At 37.7% G+C, this 23,146-nt stretch overlaps 2 protein-coding genes across 10 annotated transcripts in view; one reads left to right on the top strand and one right to left on the bottom strand.

The window, feature by feature from the left end:
• The window catches only part of ST7 (suppression of tumorigenicity 7), a 259,056-nt gene that overhangs the window by 209,788 nt on the left and 26,122 nt on the right, over nucleotides 1–23,146 (bottom strand). The window lies entirely within an intron of this gene.
• Nucleotides 718–1,547, top strand: LOC131762708 (AP-3 complex subunit sigma-1). 2 transcript variants are annotated; one of them, XM_067041666.1, is made up of 2 exons: nucleotides 718–892; nucleotides 1,097–1,547. In XM_067041666.1, the coding sequence occupies exons 1-2, from the start codon at nucleotides 823–825 to the stop codon at nucleotides 1,402–1,404; spliced, it is 378 nt and encodes a 125-aa protein (XP_066897767.1). In that variant the 5' UTR covers nucleotides 718–822; the 3' UTR covers nucleotides 1,405–1,547. The 2 variants fall into 2 exon arrangements, with proteins under 2 accessions (XP_066897767.1, XP_058930380.1); XM_059074397.2 differs by having other exon boundaries at nucleotides 718–1,547.

Genomic DNA, 23,146 nt, shown 5'->3' on the forward strand with positions numbered 1-23,146 from the left:
TAAAATATTTTTTTTAAAAAACACTGTTAGCTTGCAGAAACAGGTGGCCCTCAGACTACAGTCTGCCAGGCCTGTTCTATCATCTTTAGCTGATTTAACCTTTCTCTGAAAGAACTCTGATTTTCAGTTAGGTCTCTGCCGTTAACAAAACTCACAAAGGTAATGGATTCCATCAACAACTGCTTGACGGATCAGGGCTGGAAATTTAAGAAAACTTGTACCCCAATTCCCTTATTTTTTAATGATATTATGAGCAACACCTAGTCTTGATAGCCCACACTACCTGTTCACTCCCTATCATGTTACAGTTAGTAGTAAATGCTGAATCAACTTGTGAGAAATCAACTACTTTAACAGTGTAACAAAAACATTTCCAACCCACATACATCTATCGCCCTCAAAAATTCTATAAAAATGGAAATCATTAAGACCTCCAAATCTCCTCAATTATACTATAAGCCAGGAAACTTTATACAAAGTACACTCAGAGTATAAAACACAAGTAACAGCTAGTTTAGTATGAGAAAATCTAACCCCATTCACCAACAGTAGCTGAATGAGAACTCTTAAGAAACAAGAAACTTAGATTTCAAGCCTAAATGCATATTCAACTACTTCAGGTAGCCATTTCACAACAGTACCTCATTTTTATGAAATTTAAAAGTAGGTTTAGATTATTTCTGTGGTCTTTCCTAGCTCTAAAATGCTTGTAGTGCGGGAGGGGGCGGGTGGGGAAGGATCGCCAGCGAGATCCCGAGGCAAGGCTCGCGCGCCCGCCCCCGCCCTGGCCCCCAGCTCCCACCCGGTCGGCCCGGCTCAGCCATGATCAAGGCGATACTCATTTTTAACAACCACGGGAAGCCGCGGCTCTCCAAGTTCTACCAGCCCTACAGTGAAGATACACAACAGCAAATCATCAGGGAGACATTCCATTTGGTATCTAAGAGAGATGAAAATGTTTGTAATTTCCTAGAAGGAGGATTATTAATTGGAGGATCTGACAACAAACTGATTTATAGACATTATGCAACATTATATTTTGTCTTCTGTGTGGATTCTTCAGAAAGTGAACTTGGCATTTTAGATCTAATTCAAGTATTTGTGGAAACATTAGACAAGTGTTTTGAAAACGTCTGTGAACTGGATTTAATTTTCCATGTAGACAAGGTTCACAATATTCTTGCAGAGATGGTGATGGGGGGAATGGTATTGGAGACCAACATGAATGAGATTGTTACACAAATTGATGCACAAAATAAACTGGAGAAATCTGAGGCTGGCTTAGCGGGAGCTCCAGCCCGTGCTGTATCAGCTGTAAAGAATATGAATCTTCCTGAGATCCCAAGAAATATTAACATTGGTGACATCAGTATAAAAGTGCCAAACCTGCCCTCTTTTAAATAAAAAATTTAAAAGGCCACTCCCAGGTAAAATCCGGGGGGAAAGTCATCTAAGTTTACCATGCAGTTGTTTACCAAAAATAGAGGAGGAGAGTCTTAACTTTTGCTCTTGGATTTAAGTCAAGGTACTGTACAGAAGTTATGTAAAATCAGTATGGAAGTTCATTGTTGCTTTTCTTGCTCAGTGGTTTTGAAGAAGTTGAGTAGTTACAGTGTGATTTTTTTTCTTTATTTTCTAAACTGCATTCCTATGGCCACCTAAGGCATGCCTCTATGTATTGGCTACTACAGTATTTTGAAAAGTGTTTGGGACATTTCTTTAAATTATGTATAACCCAAAATGTTGGTGTTTTATATGGATCAAAAATACAGCATTCCTTAATTCTTAAAAAAAAAATAAAATAAAATAAATTTTAAAAATAAATAAATAAATAAAATGCTTGTAACGAGCTACATTAATTATATCTGATGTGGCTCACTGAGAGTTTCAGCAATTTTCACTTTTCATTATCCTTCAGATAAGAAGCAGATAATTTCTTCTCTGCTCTTTTATCTCTGGCTTTTTGAAAGGCCAATGAAAATATATTTCTGATTAGGACAATTGCTGCCTCCTTAGAAGTATCCAGTCTTAACACAGATGTAAGTGATTCAAGAGAAAATGTAATGTAGTATGATACTTGGAAGATGCTCCTAGAGACAGATATTTGTGTCTGCTGCAACTATAAAATACAAATTATGGAGCCTCCTCATAACAAAAGCACACAATCATCCTTTAGCTACCACAGAAATGTGTCTTTAAAATTGCTTCATTTTTCTACAGTAATCACATCCTTACTTTATACAAACCACACTGCAGTCTGCCTCTAGAATCAAGCAGACATGCATTTTGTCCCTGCCATTGCTACTTGTAAACTGAAAGGTACTCACCTCCAATTCTCATTTTCCCCATCTGTGGAATAGGAATGCCATTCTTGGTAGCAATGTAAATGATATATTCATAATTGTGTATAAATATTGATGTCTTCTGGAAGACATCTACAATACACTGTTAGGTTTAAAAAATAACTTGCAAAGCAATAGGAATAATATGATAACACTTTAGAGGGATTTTTTTTTTTTTTTAGAAGTGCAGTGGGAAAAAGGAAGGAAATTCTGACACATGCTACAATATGGATGAATCTTGAGGGCATTATCTAAGTGAAATAAGCCAGTCATGGAAAGACAAATACTGTATCATTCCACTTATATGCAGTATCTACGGTAAGTCACAGAGAAAGAAAGTAGAAGGGTGGTTGCCCAAGGCTGGGAGGAAGGAAAAGGGGAACTGTAATGGGCATAGCACTTCAAGATGAAAAAAGTTCTGAAGAACGGTTGCATCACAATGTGAATGTACTTAACACTACTGAACTGTACACTTAAAAACTAGTTAAGATGGTAAATTTTACATTATGTACATTTTACCAGAATTTAAAATTTTCAATAAATTTTTAAATAAAATAAAATTTAAGACACTTTTAAAAAGCATACAGTGGATACTTTGGCAGTAAAACTACTGATGATTTTCACTTTATACTTTATACGATTTGTCACTGTTGCAAAAGTAGAATGAGTTCACTATGGAAAACATTCAACCCAGAAAAAAAAAGAAAAAAGGTATTTTCATTTTATATGCAAATAAGCCTAAAAGGCTGAAAGCCATAAAAATCTACCAGCTAAGGGTCCAGTTAGCCTTTTTTTTAAAATGAAGTATAGTTGATTTACAATGTTGTGTTAGTTTCAGGTGTACAGCAAGTGATTCAGTTATATATATATATATGTTTATATATATATATACTTTTTCAGATTCTTTTCCATTATAGTTATTACAAGATAAAAGAAAATTACAGGCCAATATCACTGATGAACATAGATGCAAAAATCCTCAACAAACTACTAGCAAGCCGAATCCAACAATACATTAAAAGGATCATAAACCATGATGAAGTGGGATTTATCTAAGGGATGCAAGGAGTTTTCAATATCTGCAAATCAATCAATGTGATATACCACATTAACAAACTGAAGAATAAAACCCATATGATCGGGCTTCCCTGGTGGCGCAGTGGTTGAGAGTCCTCCTGCCGATGCAGGGGACATGGGTTCGTGCCCCGGTCCGGGAAGATCCCACATGCCGCGGAGCAGCTAGGCCCGTGAGTCATGGCCACTGAGCCTGCGCGTCCGGAGCCTCTGCTCCGCAAAGGGAGAGGCCACAACAGTGAGAGGCCCGTGTACTGCAAAAAACAAAACAAAACAAAAAACAAACCAAACAACAACAACAAAAAAACCATATGATCACCTCAATAGATGCAGAAAAAGATTTTGATAAAATTCAACATCTATTTATGATGAAAAAATAAAAACTCTCCAGAAAGTAAGCACAGAGGGAACATACCTCAACATAATAAAGACCATATATGACAAACCCACAGCTAACACACTCAATGGTGAAAAGCTGAAAGCATTTCCTCTAAGATCAGGAACAAGACAAGGATGACCATTCTCGTCACTTTTATTCAACATAGTATTGGAAGTCCTAACTACCACAATCAGAAAAAGAAATAAAAGGAATCCAAATTGGAAAAGGAAGAAGTAAAACTGTCAGTGTTTGCAGATGACATGATACTATACATAGAAAACCCAAAAGATGCCATCAGAAAACTACTAGAGCTCATCAATGAATTTGGTAAAGTTGCAGGATACAAAATTAATACACAGAAATCTCTTGCATTCCTATACACAAACAACAAAAGATCAGAAAGAGAAATTAAGGAAACAATTCCATTTACCATTGCAACAAAAAGAATAAAATATCTAGGGATAAATCTACCTAAGGAGGCAAAAGACCTAAATGTCCATCCACAGATGAATGGATAAAGAAGATGTGATAGAGAGATATAGATATAGATAGATAACATAGAGATATATAGATCTAGATCTAGATCTAGATAGATATATATAGATATACCTAGATCTATAGATATATATAGAGAAATATAATGGAATAGTACTCAGCTTTAAAAAAGGATGAAATAATGCCATTTGCAGCAACATGGGTGGACCTAGGGATTATCAGACAAGTGAAGTAAGTCAGACAGAGAAAGACAAATATTATAGATCACTTATATGTGGAATCTAAAAAAATGATACAAATGAACTTATTTACAAAACAGAAAAAGACTCGCAGACATAGAAAACAAACTTATGGTTACCAAAGGGGAAAGGGGAGTAGGGATAAATTAGGAGTTTAGGATTAACAGATACACATGACTATACATAAAACAGATAAACAACAAGGACCTACTATATTCAATTAGCACAGGGAACTATATTCAATTAGTCCTGAAATACATTAAAATTACATACTGTCAACAGGAACTATACATATAATTAGGGTCAGAATGGCTAAAAGAATGATAAAGGATTGGTAAAAAGGAAGTATATTTCTGTTCTTAAATTTGTAGGGAAATACTAACTTTAAATGGCATTTATGCAAGTTTGTTTAAATTTTTAATTTGAATAAAACAGCATATAAGGAATAAAAATTTCATTCTTAACTCTAGTGCCTAACAATGCTTGTTGAATGAATAAGTGGACACACTTGAATAGAAACCAACTCCTTGAATCTCAGTAAATGTACAAACCATTCAGAATAGATAATTACATTACACTGCTACCAACTGGTGGCAGCATCCCTAAAACACAAGGACAATAACTAGGAAAGGAACAAGTTCATTCTAAAACTTTAAAAGATATAAGAGGGTGACAGACTTGTAACAACTTTTCTCCTTTGAAAACTTTACTATTTCCAATAAAATATGGATACTGTCCTTTAAAAAGGCAGTGTCCTTATTTTATTGGACTCTGCTATAAACAGCATAAATAGCATCAACTCTGCTATCAATCAACTATGAAAAAGATATGAGGTGGAAAAATTACTTGGAATTAGAGCAAGATCGAATTTTGAATTCTACTTTAGGCAACAATGTACCTCAAGTTTTCTCAGATATGAAATATGTGAACCTCTCAGAAACCAATTACCCATATTTCATGTGTGAGAGCATCTAAATGGCAAAATGGCAGGAGTTAATATTATTTATTATTAATTAAATTATTATTAGTGACTTTTTCTTAAAAAAACATCTCTGAAACATTTATATTTATGATCCATGTATTTGTTCATACATCAGCTTTCTAATATGTTAAATGCCTAAAGATAAAAAAAATAACAAATATCTGTCCTTTGACTGAGTCTTTCTTTATATGGTACTCCATCTTCTCGATTCAATTCAGATTTTTTTCCCAGGACTTTTTTTTAGCAGAAACATGCCCTACATACTTTTCATGAGCATAATTTATTTTTAAATTTATGTCTGGGAATTCAGCATACTGTATCTTAAAACAGTGCTTCACGTTAGTCATTATTTCCACAGCCCATCAGCACTTAGGCAGGAAGTGTAATATGCAAAGAAGGAACTGAATCTCATGGAGTCTATCAGAAATGTCCCTTAGCGTTTAATAAAAATCTGATACATATATCGTGAAAACTGGAAATGTTTTTATGTTAATGGTAACAACCAATGTAAAGACAAAGAGGAAAAACAGGGACCATTTATGACTCATTACCACAGGAGATAATTGAGGGTGAAGTAGATTGAAACTGGGGCTAGACTTAGGATCAACAGCTTTTAGATTTTCCACTCTGTACAATGTTAAAATAATATTACATTTTATATTTATATAATATGAATTACTAACATCAAAAATCTGCCCTCATAATGAATCAAGAGTAAATAATGATCAAATAAAATGGGAGAAATTTTTTTAAGTTATTTTGTCAATATTATAGTGTATTAACAAATACCTTCTGCTTCAGTGAAATTAGATTCAACAGTGTCTTGGCATTTCATTGAGAATGCACATCCTAGGAATGTGTGTATGTTTCTTTAAAAAAATATGTATACACTGAGGATAGACGATTTAACAATGAACAAAATACAGAAGCCAGTGAATTCCAGACATTATACAGTAGCAAAACACTTAAACATAGCCATGTTTTAAAACTATCTAAAGAAATTAAAAATATATTAGTTTCCCACATACTATTTACCTAAAATACTCCTAATTATACTTGAATCAAGTCTTCATAGAAGTGTAAATATTATAAATGTTTTCTTCTATCCAAAATAGCCCATGAGGGCTTCCCTGGTGGCGCAGTGGTTGGGAGTCCGCCTGCCGGTGCAGGGGACACGGGTTCGTGCCCCGGTCCGGGAAGATCCCACGTGCCGCAGAGCGGCTGGGCCCGTGAGCCGTGGCCGCTGGGCCTGCGCATCTGGAGCCTGTGCTCCACAATGGGAGAGGCCCCAACAGTGAGAGGCCCGCATACCACCAAAAAAAAAAACAAAAACAAAATAGCCCATGAAAAAGTCATCGTTTTAATTGTTTACTGTAACTTACACATTTTTTAAAATTAAATACTCTCTTTAAGTTATTGTAAAGCTGTAAGATAAAAATAAAAGCTCATAGAGAGTTCTTAACACCAGACATAAAACGTAAGAACACTAAATGTAAAATATGAGTATAAAAAAGAAAAAATGTTTTATTTCTATAATCAAAAGTCTATTTTCAGACACTCATCAACTACAATCAATGCCTATTCAAAGACAGATTTCTTAAAGGTGAATAGATTATTTAGGTCATTTGGGGGGTAGTGCAATGACAACGTCTACATTTTTCTCTCTGAGAACAAGAACTTGGTTACATAAGTCCTCTAGATGCACTCAAAGAATTAGGGGATAAGTATGTGGGAGGCATGAAGCTTTTGAATTTGGAGTTAATGCATGAGGACTGAGGCTTTTTTCCTTTTTTGGTAAAATGCAAATGTATTTGTATGAGTTGTGACAAAAAATATAAATGTAGAAATTATGTAACATTATTCTAGGAATGCTTGTTTTACATTTTCAACAAAAGAAAAGGTTTTCAAAGAAAAAAAAGACAAGAACTAACATTTATTGAGCTCTTTAGTATGTGTTAGAGACACTGAAACACTATGATGGAAACTGTCATATATTACATTATCACAATCATTTTCTCCATCTTTGCTACAAAATCATAATGGACTCTATGCTAAAAGGCATAAAAAAGAGTCCATCAAGAGCTCTAAATTATTAAAATGCCTATCTTACCAGAGTTTTAAAAAATTTCTATAGACTGTTCATTTCTTTTCAACATACACAACATATTTCTGAATTAAGAGATTCAACAAGCTGAATATTTCATCCTTTCTCTCCAGAGACCATGGGCAACATGACAAAATGGTAAAATTCTGAGCCAAATGGAGATATAAAAACAAGGTCAAAGAACCCTTTAGCTATCTCCCTAGACCTCTGATTATCACTGTCCAAGAAATTATTTTCAGAACACTGGGCTTTTTTCCCCCTAAATTTAACAATTTTATTGCTATATATCCAAAAGGCAATCATTTTCCACCTGGATCAAGTTATTCTGTCAAAAACATATTATCCATACTATTCAACATTCATCCACATGAATATAAAGAAACTTTGAAAAAAAGAAACAAACAAGGAACCTAAACAGAATTTAAAATAGGATACCATAAAAGTCAGTTTTCTCAATTTAAAAAGTAGACAATAGATAACGGTGGTATCATTTTGAGAGATCCCCACCTTAAATTTGTAGAAACCACTGAAAATGGAAGTGAGGTCTCTAAAGATTGTAGTCACCCTGCAAAGACACCTTCCATGTGACATGAATCAAAATAGCAGCAATTTATGACCTACACACAATCCATTTAGAACCCCTTCCTAAGAAACATTTTTTTTAAAAAAAGCACATTCTAAAAAACTAATTCAGTAAATTCATCTGGCACTGTAGAAAAAGAATAAGATTTTATTATTATTGATTTGCACAATTTTTTCATTGAAGGGATTCTACCTTTAACACACACACACACACACACACACACACACACACACACTACAGCCCTTAGAGAACTAGCAGAAATTCTATGTACCTAATCAATTTGAAATAGGGTGCATTAAAAATAAATTATGCTATCAACTGAAGGTAATTAACAAGCTTGTAAGAATAACCAAATACTGCATAAAACAATATTGCATTAGACACTTGAAATCTCCTCCCCAAAACAGATATTCTTGCTTGCTTAATCTCCAGCAAAAATTACTTAGGGAAAGTTCAATGTATAAGAAAGTATATTTATAAAACATGATGTCTTTTCAGGTTTCCATATTTTTTATTATATTTTGCCTTTAAGCAAAATAGAGACATCAGATAATATTTTGCTAGAACAAGAGGTTCTAGCAAAGGTCCTGCCATTACTATGGCACTGAGGGGAAAAACAAGGAAAAAGTGGTCAGTATACCCCCTATATTGACATGAATGCAATTATCAGTCTACCACCCAGTTACAAAAAAAGAAAAAAGAAACACTGTAACACTAGACTGTATCAGAAACGGTCTCTGGTTACTATGACAGTTACATAAGACATACCTTTTCCCAAGCTTGGCCCAGAAACATGTAGGCTGTTAACAGAGCCATGTAGGTTCTGTTAACTGCCTACATGGATGGCTTCTGAAAGCATCATTACCTGATCCCTGCAATTTTATCACCTTTACTAACCACTACTCCTTTCTGTAACTCACATAGATATAAAAGCCTCTCTTTCCAGCTCATTTATCAAGTGAAAGGTTCCTATCCAGGAAAACAGACACCTGAGCTCCAGGGACCAAAACAGAAAACAGCAGTAAAACCATTCAGCTGACTTAGTATTGGTAGTTTTCTTGTTCTTTCAGGAAGAAGGTGGCCTTTAAATTTGGAACTACATTATATAAACACGTGCATTTTCCCACATAAAACTACAAATAGTTTGACTGATTTGTCTTTTATTTATTTATTTTGCGGTACGCGGGCCTCTCACTGTTGTGGCCTCTTGCGTTGCGGAGCACAGGCTCTGGACGCGCAGGCTCAGCGGCCATGGCTCACGGGCCCAGCCGCTCTGCGGCACGTGGGATCTTCCCGGACCGGGGCATGAACCCATGTCCCCTGCATTGGCAGGCGGACTCTCAACCACTGCGCCACCAGGGAAGCCCTGATTTGCCTTTTAAAGCAGAGTGTGGTGCATATTATTTGGGTGCGGACTCAGCTGACAATGATTAGACCTCCTGTTGCTTCCATTCATTTGCAGCAGAACAGTTTTTCAATCATCCCTGTGGATTTTTATGCACACTAGATAAGGTTCCAGTTTCACTGCTTCTGTACTAAGCAAATGACAAATAGCCTCTTCAGTGTTTTCCAACATCAACATTTAAATGTTCTCTTAATTGGTTGCTCATAGCAACCAATAGCCAGAAGCTTTAGAGAATGTCTTTAAAATATCTGAGTTTTTCAGAGAAGAGATAACCCTTTGGATACTAGGATTTCTCAATTGTAATATAACTCTTAGCATCAAAAAGATCCAACAGTACTTCTCAATGAGGGCGCTATGGGTATTTTAAGCAGGGTAACACTACAGTTAACATCCCTGGCCCCCAGGTATTAAAGGCCAGTGGCACTGACAAGTCACTGTGACAACACAAAGCCTATACACACATTTCCACATGGCCCCTAGTAGGATAGCACTGCCCTCCCAACCTTAATACTGTATTTCCCTGCCAGCTTAAATTTTAAGTCACACAAAGCTCAGAATAAGCTCTCCTTAATAACTTTACTATTTTGATAGACTACAAAAGTAACTGGAGATACAAATGGAGATGATAGAGGATATAGGACTAAGCCCTAAAGCAGTGTTTAACATGCAGCTTGAAAAAGTCCCAAAGGTCACTTTGATTTTTTGGTCACTTGTAAAAATATTAAAGTTACCTCTAAGCCTTGCTGCCCAACATGGTAGCCACTAGCTAAGTATGACTATTTAAATTTAAATTAAAAATTCAGTTCCTCGGTAGCACCAGTACAGACGCTCAACAGACGCTTTATTATAGAACATCTCCATTATCACAGAAAGTTCTATTGGACAGCACTACTCTAAGGCTTCCTAAGAATATGACAAGGCACCTCACTGCCATTCTGAGGGATGTTTACAGCAAAGACATAGAATTCTTCAGTGGTAGTAACAAAAAGCACTTATGCAATCACAGTGCAACTCCAAACTCTTTTTAACATTTGGCTTTGGAACAAAATTCTAGTCATAAGCAACATTAAAAACAGAAACTTCAATATTAGACCAAGTCTGATTAGTAGCTACAGAATGTTTCAGCTCTCTTATAATATCCATAAACAAATTGTTCTACGAGATAACACTGATAAGTGAAATAACACTAAGAAGGCACCTAACTTTTCTTTCTTTTCCAGATTATCATCTTCAAAGGGCCAAACTCTGTTTTATTAACAAAACAACTATCTGGTGGCTAGTATGCCCTTCACAAGGCTCTATGTAGCCCTTTGGAACCACATGTATAGATTTGCTCCTATTTGCCCCTCCCAAATTCAGAGCTGGTCCATCTTCTCTTTTATCTGTCACTGGGTTCTATTCCTCACAGGGTTTGTAGTTCACATACTTATCACACTTGGAATTGTGCCCAAGGAGGGGCCTGGAAGGCTACACTCCAATTATCTAAAATGTGTAGTATGTAAATTCCTGAAAAAGCATGTGATAAGACTGTAAAAGTATTTTTCTACCTCTCTACTATTTGAAACTCTAAGGTTAGGGCAGTAATTCTGCTGTAATTCCTTTTAAACCAGAGTTTTCCGAAACTTCTGGTGCACTGAAGTTTTATTAATAGGTCTACTATTAAAAGGCAGAAGGGGGGACATTTCAATCTCAAGTAATTTGGAAAGCAGTACGGCACAGGCATGCCTGATTTCCATCCCTGTTCCACCACAAACTGACAGGCTCTAAGACTTTAGCCGGCAGACTGCTTGGTAAACCAAGGTTCTTATCTTGTAAAATGGATGATAAAGCATTTGAGTTGCAACCCTTGGATGTACTCAAAGTTATGATCCATATCAGGGGCTGAATACCAAGAATGAGAAAGAAGCAAAGCACAGTCAAACTCAGGAAGACTAGGAGATTACAGTCTGCAGTGCGGTCCATCTCAATTTGTAAAATAGCTTCCTTCTTACTTGGGGCTGCTTTCCATGGGCTCCCAATCAAGTGCCAACCCTTGTCATTTAAGGCTTAAAGGTCAGTCACTTCCTGTCCATTCATATCACCTCAACCGAGAAGGTTTTACTCCCCCCACTTGGCATTCCAAACTGGTCATGAGCACCATGATAATATGCCTTTTGTTTGTGGTAACTTGTTTTTCAAAAAGCATTCAGGGAAACTTAAATATGTATATATGTACATAACCACAAAACCACCTCAGAGTGGGGAGGGTTAATATTACTATTCCTCATTTGTCAAAAGGTAAAGAGATTACAGTCTCTCACAAGTAAGGGCAGAGCCAAGGCTGCTGTCCAGATCTCCTGGGTTGGTGGTTCTTTCCTCTCTTCCAACTACCCACTGGATTCCGTTATGTATACTAGTCAGGGTCCTAGCAGGAAGCAGATACCACACCCAAATCAGAATACTTTGAGTAGAGTTTAATAAAAGAACTATTTACAATGGTGTGGAAAGGGCATAGAGTAATCATAACGAATAGTGCAGTTCCCTAGGACCATTACCATCCACAAGATGGAAAGAGCCAAGAAGGAACTACCAGAACCAGGAAAGTGAAAACCATAGAGAGAGTGAAATTCATATAGATATACTGTGGCTTTCACGGAGGGGTACAGCCAGGTAACTCACTCTCTCTAGGTCCTACAATCCCCTACCAGGCTTCTTCCCACTGGCTAAAACCCAACGAGAAAACAAGACAAGACAACTGACCGGAAAAGTCTATATTAGTCATCTCCCAGGGCAGAATGTAAGGGTATAAAAGCCTAAAAGTGAATCTGAAGGAGAAAACAGAAGATGACTGGTACATTATGCTATCTGCAATCATTTATCTAAAAGGAGAAAAGAAGATATCACATATATTCAGAGCATCAATTTCTCTACAGAAGAACCACTATTAGCACTTCATGTTCAATAACTATATATTTATTTCTGTTCTTTATTGTGGTCTCTAAGACAGATCTCCTTCATGTCAAAGTACTTCTTCTAGTGCCTTAATGAATTCCTCTTTAATAGCCTTTGGTATAAAAATATCACCAAAGGTTTTCTCTTAATCTAAAATCACTGTGTCCATTGGTTTCTCCTTGTTTGGAGGTAAATATACCTTCTCATTTAGGAAATTCTACTATAAAAATCAGGCTATCTTCCCCCAAAGACTTATAGTTGCTTCCTTTAGTCAATGATTCTATTATTTATTATGTACAAAAATCACTGGTCAATTAGACATATTTTTTGGCAAATAATTATGTCTTTAAGTTTCTTTGATACTTTAGAAAAGATGTTTTTAAATCCCAGAATGTTAAGTATATTTACTAATCAAGTCCAAAACATTCTTCTTTTTTTTTTTCAATTGAAGTATAGTTGATTTACAATATTGTGTTAGTTTCAGGTGTACAGCAAAATGATTCAGATATATATATATTATTTTTCACATTCTTTTCCATTATAGTTTATTATAAGATTGAATACAGTTCCCTGTGCTTTACAGTAAATCCTTATTGTTTTCTATTTTATATATAGTAGTGTATATCTGTTAATCCCATACTCCTAATTTATCCCTCCCCCTCTTCCCCTTTGGTAACCATAAGTTTGTTTTCTATGTCTGTGAGTCTGTTTCTGTTTTGTAAATAAGTTCATTTGTATTATTTTTTTAGATTACATATATAAGTGATATCATATAATATTTGTCTTTGTGTGACTAACTTCACTTAGTATGATATTCTCTAGGTCCATCCATATTGCTGCAAATGGCAATATCTCATTCTTTTTTATGGCTGAGTAACAGTCCATTGTATGTATATACCACATCTTCTTTATCTGCTCATCTGTTGATAGACACTTGAGTTGCTTCCATGTCTTGGCTATTATAAATAGTGCTGCTATGAAATTGGGGTGCATGTATCTTTTCAAGTTAGAGTTTTCATCTTTTCTGGATATATATGCCCAGGAGTGGGACTGCTGAACATCCTCATATCTATTTGCTTCAAAAGAAAATTTGGAACCTTGAAGACATTATGCTAAGTGAAATAAACCAGTCACAAAGGGACAAATATTGAATGATTCCTTTTATATTAGGTTCCTCAAGTAGTCAAATTCATAGAGGCAAAAAGTAGAATGGGTATGTAGACAGGTAAGGTAAGAGATTTACTGTTTTCAAGGGTCAAGGAAGGCTGAACTGAGAAGGTGATATTTGATTAGGAACCTCAAAAAGTGAGGGCATGAGCCATGCAGCTTTCTAGGGGACAGTGCATAGAACAGACAGTTCAACCTATGCTTATAAACTGCAATTTATATAACATAGAGAAAACTGTCCACTTATTTTCTACCTTCCTTTCTTATCTTAGTACAATTATAACAACCTAGATCACTGTACAATAATTTTTTAAAAGGTTGTTTCCCAATGTGTGCACACAACAGAACAAAACGGAACAGCTAGCATGCTGAACAAAAGTCAAAGGGATGGCTTCACCCAGACTAGAAAGAAACTTGTCCAAACTGGACAAAAAAGAAAGTAGAAGGAGAAATTACTCTTTTTCACTTACTCACTCACTCTACAGTGAAGTCAAAGGTTAAACAATCACCAATCTCCCCACCCCTGAAAACACCACACACACACACACACAAATACACAAACACACACACACAGAGTTTTCTACCAGTCAAGGATCACCAGATATATGAGGAAAATTTCAAAAAGAATGGACAGTGACAAAAACAACAAAAATACTTCTTTTAAAAAGGCATATGGAAGAAACAGAGACAATAAAAATAGATTTCTTCATTTCTTGGTTTTGGAAATCTCTGTGATCATAGCTATTGAAATAATTGAGACTAATAATTAAAATGATACTTGGATTCTAATAGTGTATGGGAGGAATAAATCGTAATCTATAAAAGTATACTAAAAATACTTTAAAATAATCAACAAAAGACAAGAATAGACAATTCTCATCTTTTAAAGCCTGCCCTCTAGCACTCATAATATTATTAGAATAAATACATTTATCCAGAAGGATCAACTTGCTTTACAATAAAATTTTTAAAAAATTAACCATGAAATCTGTACATAGAAATATGTTAAAAGACTGAGAAAAACATAGGAAAAAATTAATTGTTGTGAATAGCTAAAATATTGGCCTCAAATGAACCAGTTTAATGAAAGAAAGTTGAAGACAAAAATATCCTTCAGTATCATTTTTTTAAATATCAATAAATATTCAATTTTATTAAAGTGGGTGAACTTGCAACCTAATCTCCCACCAATGTCACCCCAAATATACCCAAATAAACACTCTATTAGATTTATCAAAGCAACTAATCAAGTTGGGATATGAACTGATGCAGGAAAATACTTATAAGTCCTTCTACAGAATTGTAAAAATGTCTCAAGCACTTTGAACTTGTAAAAATGTCTCAAGCACTTTGAACTTTTAAGGTCAGAACAGGGGCTAAATAGCCAGTACCTCTAAACTGGCAAAGGAGGAAAAAACTGTTTGGTATCAGGACTAGCTATGGAATTTTCGGAAAATAAGAAAAGAGGAGTGTGGTCATGGTGGGTGATTCCCAGTACTAGATAGAAACCGACGCCAGATGTGGGAACAAGAGCAGCTCCTAGGTGATAGGCTTCCTGTGAGGTCTGAGCAAGTAGTAAGGTCAGTAATGAATGTGCAGAACTGAGTTCCAAGAGCAATCTTATAGGAAAAATAAGTATGAAGTTCAAGGGGTGGTGCAGAGTCAAGAACCAAAGCAAGGGCCAGCTTTCAGTAACAAGACTATGGAACTAGGCTTAGAAAATCCAGGTCGGAGCAGTTTTCTTGCTGCAGACTTGAGCAGCCAGGCCAGTGGCACTACAGCAAGCCCAAAGGCCTGAGGAGGATGCACATTCCCAGAGAGGCACTCCTGCCCGTGGCCTCCTATCCCTCAGGCACATCCTGGCTGCATGAGGACTTCCTCAGAACCCAGTAAGAGGCCTATGGATGAAAAATACCAAGTCCATTTAGATGGCTCTATATAACACACTCACACTCAGTCACAGTTTCTGACCCTTCTTTGGAGTGCCTCCGAGGATAAGGAAGAAGAGAGATTCTTTTGGTGGGCAGAATGTCAAATAATACATCTATTCACTCTGTAAGAAGAGAAGGCCGAGGCTCAGAATCTATATAAATTTCTGGACAGTGGCTAATGTCCTGCTGAATAAGCAAGGACTTGAAAGGAGTAATACTAAAGGATTGGGGGCTAGGAGGTTGGAGCTTAGGGAGTGTGGACTGTTTGAAAGGGCCCGAAGGATGAAGATTCACACACGAATTCTCAGTAAAGGGCTCATCTGCAAGAGAAGATCTTAAACATCCTTCTCCATCACCTTTGCTGGTTCCTCCTCTTTTTCCCAACCTCTTATAATTGGAAAGCCTCGGAACTCAGTCTAGAACTTTTTCTCTTCTCTATACTCACTCTCTCAGTAATCTTATCAAACCTCATGGCTTTAAATACTACCTATAAACTACGTCCAAAATCTCTCTCTCCCTATCTCCAGACTCAAATATCCAACTACCTACCTGACATCTCCATTTGAATGTCTGAATATCTCCAACTTAACACATCCAAAACTAGCCTTCCCCATTTCATTTGATGCCTACTGGGATGGGTACATGGATTCTCTCTCCAAGAAATCTGATATTTAGCAGTGTTTTTTTGTTTTTTGTTTAATTTATTTACTTTTGGCTGCTTTGGGTCTTCCTTGCTGAGCGTGGGCTTTCTCTAGTTGCAGAGAGTGGGGCCTACTCTTCATTGCAGTGCGAGGGCTTCTCATTGCAGTGGCTTCTCTTGTTACAGAGCGCGGCCTTCAGTAGTTGTGGCTCGTGGGCTCTAGAGTGCAGGCTCAGTAGTTGTGGTGCATGGGCTTAGTTGCTCTGCGGCATGTGGGATCTTCCCGGACCAGGGCTCGAACCTGTGTCCCCTGCGATGGCAGGTGGATTCTCAACCACCGCGCCACCAGAGAAACCCTTAGCAGTGTTTTTTTTAAAAAACTGAAGTAGTTGACATTCATTCATTCTGACAGTGGCATATGAGATAACTATCCATTAGTTCCTGCTACCTAGATCCCTGGAGATGTGCTATATTTCATCCTTTCTGAAATCCAGTTCTTCAGCTTTTCATTAGATTCTGAACATTTTCACTTTCCCTCAGATTGGTCAGGCTCAGTTTCTGCTGCAACTAAAACCCCATACTGGGTATAACCACCAGCTCTCAGCTCACTGCCTCTGCTTTACTACCGACAAGTCCCCATTTGCCACCAAACCCTGTCCTCCCTACTCCTTTCTACTCTACTTATAATGAAGATGAAAAAGCAAAGTTATCTCACTTTCAATTATAACAGACTCTAATCACACATGCCCAGAACTGTTCTCTATGTTATCTGAGAAATTCTAAAAATTAAAATTATCTTTCACCAAAGTATTTGCTCCCAAACTGGTTATGTCCAGCTATTCATGGAAATCACAAAAAGTAGGAAATCTCTAACAGGATTCCCCCTACAGCTCATCTAAAGAAGTCCTGTACCACAAATTCTGATAATCCCTTCCTCTGATCCCACACAATCTCTATTATAGCAGCTAACCTCAGCCAAACACAATTAATTATTCATGACTTCATGAAAGGAAAGGACCATGGGTCTCCTCATTTCTGTATCCCTGTGTAAGGCAGGCTTAATAAGTGTTGGTTGAATGTTATCAGAAAGCAAAAAAGAAAATCCTTCACAGTTTTAAAGCAATCACTGTACTTCAAATGATATGCACTCTGAGCTGAATATGATGTTAAATTATCTGCTACTAACATATCTGAGGATGAACTGTCTGCTAAGTCTTTCTGATCATACTGAAAAATCAAGAGAGAATTATACACGGGCTTACAAAGTGCTTATTATTTTGATATTTCTAACTAATTCATGAATTAGCCTAGGTCAAATTTTATGTACATCTCAAAAACAAGAATACCATATTTACTCACCTAATTCCTCACTTCTCATTATTTTTTTTAATAAACGTCTTATGTTTAAATTTGGGAATTATATGGATAAACAGAATGATCTAAAAGAACTTTTAAGTCTCCAAAATTTCTGCCCCTAACCTTTAGTTTAACCTAAAAATATCTAATCAACAGGATGAACATGAGTATCAATACCACATATACAACTCTCCAAGGTATCGAGATGTGCTTTCCCCCGAATAATATATCTTTATATGGGAAAGCCTCACAAATGCATGGACAAGCACCATCTAGTGGCAAAAAGAATTACTCCAGATAAAGAGATCATGGACAGCAGATCTAAATGAAATTACTACCAAAATCTAAATTATGGACATTTGTTGTTCAGGACCCAATTCTGTTAAAATGTTTAATAACCATGTGTCTAATAAGTCAATGGTAATACCAGTTTTAAGGTAATGATTAAGACTAAATGGTCAGGGCTTCCCTGGTGTCACAGTGATTAAGAATCCTCCTGCCAATGCAGGGGACACGGGTTCGACGCTTGGTCCAGGAAAGATCCCACATGCCGTGGAGCAACTAAGCCCGTGCGCCACAGCTACAAGCTTGCACGCCTAGAGCCTGTGCTCCACAACAACAGAAGGCATCGCAAAGAGAAGCCTGCGCACCGCGACAAAGAGTAGCCCCCACTCACCGCAACTAGAGAAAGCCCGCGCGCAGCAATGCAGCCAAAAATAAATAAACTAATTAATTTTTTTCTAAAAAGACTAAATGGTCATTAGGACAGTCCAGGTTCAGCTGTTTTAACACTCAAACGTGAAGTGGAAGGAAGTTAACTAACGGCTGCATCGGGCACCCACACTGCAACGTGTTGGGCACATTTACATATGCAACATCTCATTTAACCCCCACAGCAGCGCAGTAAGGAAGTTATTAAAGTCTCCCCTGTGCAAATGATGAAGCCGAATCTCAGATATTAGGGAACTTAAGCCATACAAACAGAAGTGATGAAGTCACCTCCCCATCCACGGTTCATCTAACTGCAACTGGGTCCTTGGGGAAAAAAAAAAAAAGTAATACAACAGATGAAGTGTATACAAACCCATTCAGCACTTAGTTTAGGCCACATAAAACTGACTCCAACATAGAAAAGAGAGATGTGCTGTTGGATGACAGATAATCCCTCAGACTTTGAGACTAATCAGACGGCAAAGGGACAAAGCCCATCTTAGCCTGAACACAGGGAAGTGTAGTAGAAAGTTCATGGGCTTTGGTGTCAGGCCTAAGTACAAACCAGTGTTACAAACTAATATTAACAGAGGGTCTCCCATGCAGCAGAGCCCAGAGCTGGGGCTGGAGACACAAAGGTGTCCCAGCAGACATGACCTGCTCTCACAGAGCCTACAGTCCTGCCCTTGAAAAACTTCTAGTCTAGAAGAGAAGATGACAGACAAGTGGGTCCTTCTCGCACATTGGGAGCAGCTACTTAATCCATAACCTGGTTTGGAAGAAAAAGGAGGAGCTTCTTAGAATTTTTTTTTTAATTGCACAAAGATTGGCCCCTTCACAAGAGAGGCCTTTACACATGATGGATCACAACTTTCAAATTTTTCTTCTCTCTCTCTCTCTCTTTCCTCCCTTCTCCTCTCCTCTCCTCGTTCTCTCTCACATACATGAATATGTGCAAACTGGGGCTTGAATTCAAACTTCTTTTCAGGAGACATTCCCTTTGGGACAAGGTTCAATTCTCCAGGGCCTTACATCTTTGCAGATTTAGATAAATTCCATTTTAAGAATTGAAGGATATAACAAATAGATGATGGCATAGCTTAATGGAAGAGGCCAAGCCAGGTCTATTGAAATTCTAGGTCTGTCGTAACTGATTGACAGATTCTTTGGATCTTTTTTTTTAAAAGGTAAGAAGAAGCGGGGTAAACAATCATAGAGTTTGGTCCACCTCTTCTCTTTCTCCTCCTAAATAATTCCATGCTAAACTCATAGGGAGGGCCAAGCAAAGTGGGCCTCTATGCTGGGGTGGCAAACACAGTTTTGTGTGTGGGGGGGCAGGGGTGGCAGCAGCACAGAGGCCCAGAGCAGGGTGAGGAGCTCATCCATGCATGGGAACACCTCTGCTTGGGGTGTCAGAGTCCAAGCAGAGTCAGGAGGGCATAAGAATAGGGAGTGGCCCCAAATGTGATGTGAGAGCTGAATGGTGAGAGGAAGCCATCCCCCTGGGGGGAGTGGGGAGGAACGTAGAGGTATTGGGTGTTAGAAACCAAACAGGATGAGCAGGGCCTTTGAGGACTGCTCAGCATGTGGTTTCATAACCCAAGTATGTCAGAGTCAGAGTAAGGTGAGAAGGAATGTTAAGAGATACTGGTACATACAGATATATTGAGCAAATAGAAAGTATATTAAGGATAGTGGGACCCAGGTTTCTCACTGTCAGTGAAGAAACAGATATGGAAAGAAAACTGGAATGAACCCTCGAGGGATTAGAATGGAATCTGAGGTATCAATGTGAACTCATGATTTCAAGAGAGCTAGATAGGGAATAAATAGATATAAAGAAATATACATGTAAACGTGCCTATATCTATCTGTATCTATCTATCTATCTATCTATACATACATATATTCCCTTGCTCTGTCTTCTGAGAGGGCTGGGAGCAGCAAAACGCCAATAAGCCATAAGCACACCTTGTGCCCAGATCTTGGCTTCTAAATATTTGTCTCCACTGAAAGGAAAAAGGGAGTCTTAGAGAAACTGCTGATTCTAAGGCTGGAGCAGGTAAAGCACAAGCTGAGACTGGAATATCTTAGAAAGTAATCAAGTTCTCAAAGAATGACAGGGACATGTCAAAAGGATACAGAAGCCAGCTTGAAGGGCCAAATCTGGGACAGTTTGAGTATCAAAATAATAATAGTGATAGTAACAAATTATAGCTCACTGAATCAAACAGGAAACCAGGAGTCCACACTGATATAAAGAAATAAATGGATACACTGAAAGTCTGATTAAGAATTTATGTAATTTCAAAGCTCTTCTCCACAAAATACATACTAACTACAAAAGGAGTAAAAATAACTTTACAGCAGCAAATCCTTGCAGACGCAAGGATTCACAGGATCAAAATGAGCATCATCACTAATGGGACAAATAAAAATCATGAGCTGCCTGATAGGATGCAATGAGAAAAACATAGCATTGCTGCTGTGATATTCTGGCCAAGGTACATACATAACCTGCACTTAATCATGAAGAACCATTGGGCAAACCCAAATTGAAGGGCATTCTACCAAATAACTGGCATGTATTCATCAAAAATATCCAGGTCATGAAAGTCAAGGAAAAACTGAGGAACTGGGCTTCCCTTGTGGTGCAGTGGTTGAGAGTCCGCCTGTCGATGCAGGCGACATGGGTTCGTGCCCCAGTGCGGGAGGATCCCACGTGCCGTGGAGCGGCTGGGTCCGTGAGCCATGGCCGCTGAACCTGCGCGTCTGGAGCCTGTGCTCCGCAATGGGAGAGGCCACAACAGTGGGAGGCCCGTGTACCGAAAAAAAAAAAAAAAAAAAAAAACAAACAAACTGAGGAACTGTTCCAGACTAAAGAGCACTAAAGAGACACAGCAACTAAATGTAATGCATGATTGCAAATGATCCTTTTGCTATGAAGCACATTATTGGAACCACTGGTGAGACTTCAGTACTGCCTGAGAACTAGATGGTAGTACTGTATGAATTTCTGATTAATTAAACTGATTAATTAGCAGAATTAATTTATTTTGATTATTTTACTGTGGTTATGTAGGAGAACACCCTTGTTTGTAGGAAATACTAAGGAAAGTGTAGGAAATCACATCAGTAATGTCCTCTAGTGGTTCTGGAAGAAAAAAAAAAACCTGTACTGACTTCTGACTTCTCTGTAAATTTAAGATTATTTTAAAATAAAAATTTTAGTCAACAAAAAGTGAATCAGAAGTGCTAGAGGGGCCTCCATATTGACTGTCAGTTGTTCCTTGTGACCAGCATCAAATAAAAGGGCTCGGCTTCCAGAGGAACATACAGTGTTGGGGAGAAGACTGAGGGCCCCCAGAGTTCAGGGGCTGACAGGCCTGGATGTACCATAAGTAGGAGTAAGACTCTGGAAGGAAAGGTCAAGGTCCTCAGGAAACACAGGACAAGGAGGTTAAGGAGCCAATGGGATATATAGGTTATGTGGGGCACTTAGAATTGGGGGTTTGGGGAACCATTTGGAATCAGTAAACTATAGGTGTCATCCAGTCTCCATGATAAAAAAAAAAAAGCGAGGAATTTTTAAAGTGATTAAGAAATGAGCATAATGGAAATGATGACAATAGATGAAGTAAAGTATATTGTGAGTGGAGGGCATAATATGAATGTTAGTACTGAGTATCAAGCTGGAAAGTTTCACCAGGGCTAAATTAGATTTAGATGTCTCCATTTTATTTACTAGGCAACAGGAAGACATTAAAGGATTTGAAAGCAAAATCCCAGTATGGAGGATAGTTTAGGAGAGATTAGAGGCAGGAAGATCAGTTGGGAGATTATTGTAATAAGATTATAAAGGCTGAAATAAAGATAGAAGTAGGAATTGAAGGGCAATTCATGAGGCACTAAAATTTGACAGGATTTGTCAACTAAATACACGTAAAGGAAAGAACAGATGAAGATCATTACCAGCCTTGCAAGGGTGCGATCCTTCAGAGAAATTGAGTTCTGCTGGGAGGAAGAGAAGGAAGAGAGCTAGTGATCTGTATCTCAATGAAAATATCCAATAGGCCACTGAAAATGCAAACCTGGAAGCTGAGATGGGGGCAGAAAAGAAATAGAGACTTGAGTTTCATCTACATGAGATTACTGAAGGGTACAGCATGAGAAAAGAAGATTATTGAAAAACAGAACCTTGAGAAATGCCTCTTGTTAGGAAAAAAAAAACCCTTAAAAAAATGGTTCAAGGAGGCAGAGAAAAGTGCCTTATGCTAGGCATTTTCCATTTGCCCCTCCAGCTTACTTCCCACCTTCCTCACTCTACTCTCTGGCTCTGGTTGGTTCATCCAATGGGAGACCCCAACAAGGGATTCAGAGAGTGGGCGGGGAATAGGGGAAGGACATTCATCCCCAGCTCCCAATGTACAGCTTCACCTCAGAGTCACAAATTGGCCCTGGCTCTCTACGGAAGGCCACAGCCTTCTGCAGAGCTATCTCTCCAGGTTCCAGTAACTGCTGCTTCCTCTTGTCCCTTCAGGCCTGCAGATGGTAATGGCTCCCTGCTGCTGCTAGCTCCAAAGTAGTATACTATCCTTTATTATCAATAAAATATCCTTTTTTGTTTTCCTGCCCACATCTTTGTTTATTAAATTCTTCTCAATTAACAATCTAAGTGTATGATATGTTTCCTGCTGGGACTTCATTAACATAGGGCCCTTACCTCTGCCAGCAATAATTATATTCATAATATATATCAAAGCATTTAATTTCCCCCACTCAAAATCCTTACACAATGTTCTAGTCT

Source organism: Kogia breviceps, chromosome 9 (assembly GCF_026419965.1).
Source record: "Kogia breviceps isolate mKogBre1 chromosome 9, mKogBre1 haplotype 1, whole genome shotgun sequence".
In the NCBI taxonomy this organism is placed as follows: Eukaryota; Metazoa; Chordata; class Mammalia; order Artiodactyla; family Physeteridae; genus Kogia; species Kogia breviceps.

What these genes read in the sequence shown, in the direction of transcription:
- LOC131762708 (XM_059074397.2), top strand. Translation starts at nt 823, where the DNA reads ATGATCAAGGCGATACTCATTTTTAACAACCACGGGAAGCCGCGGCTC.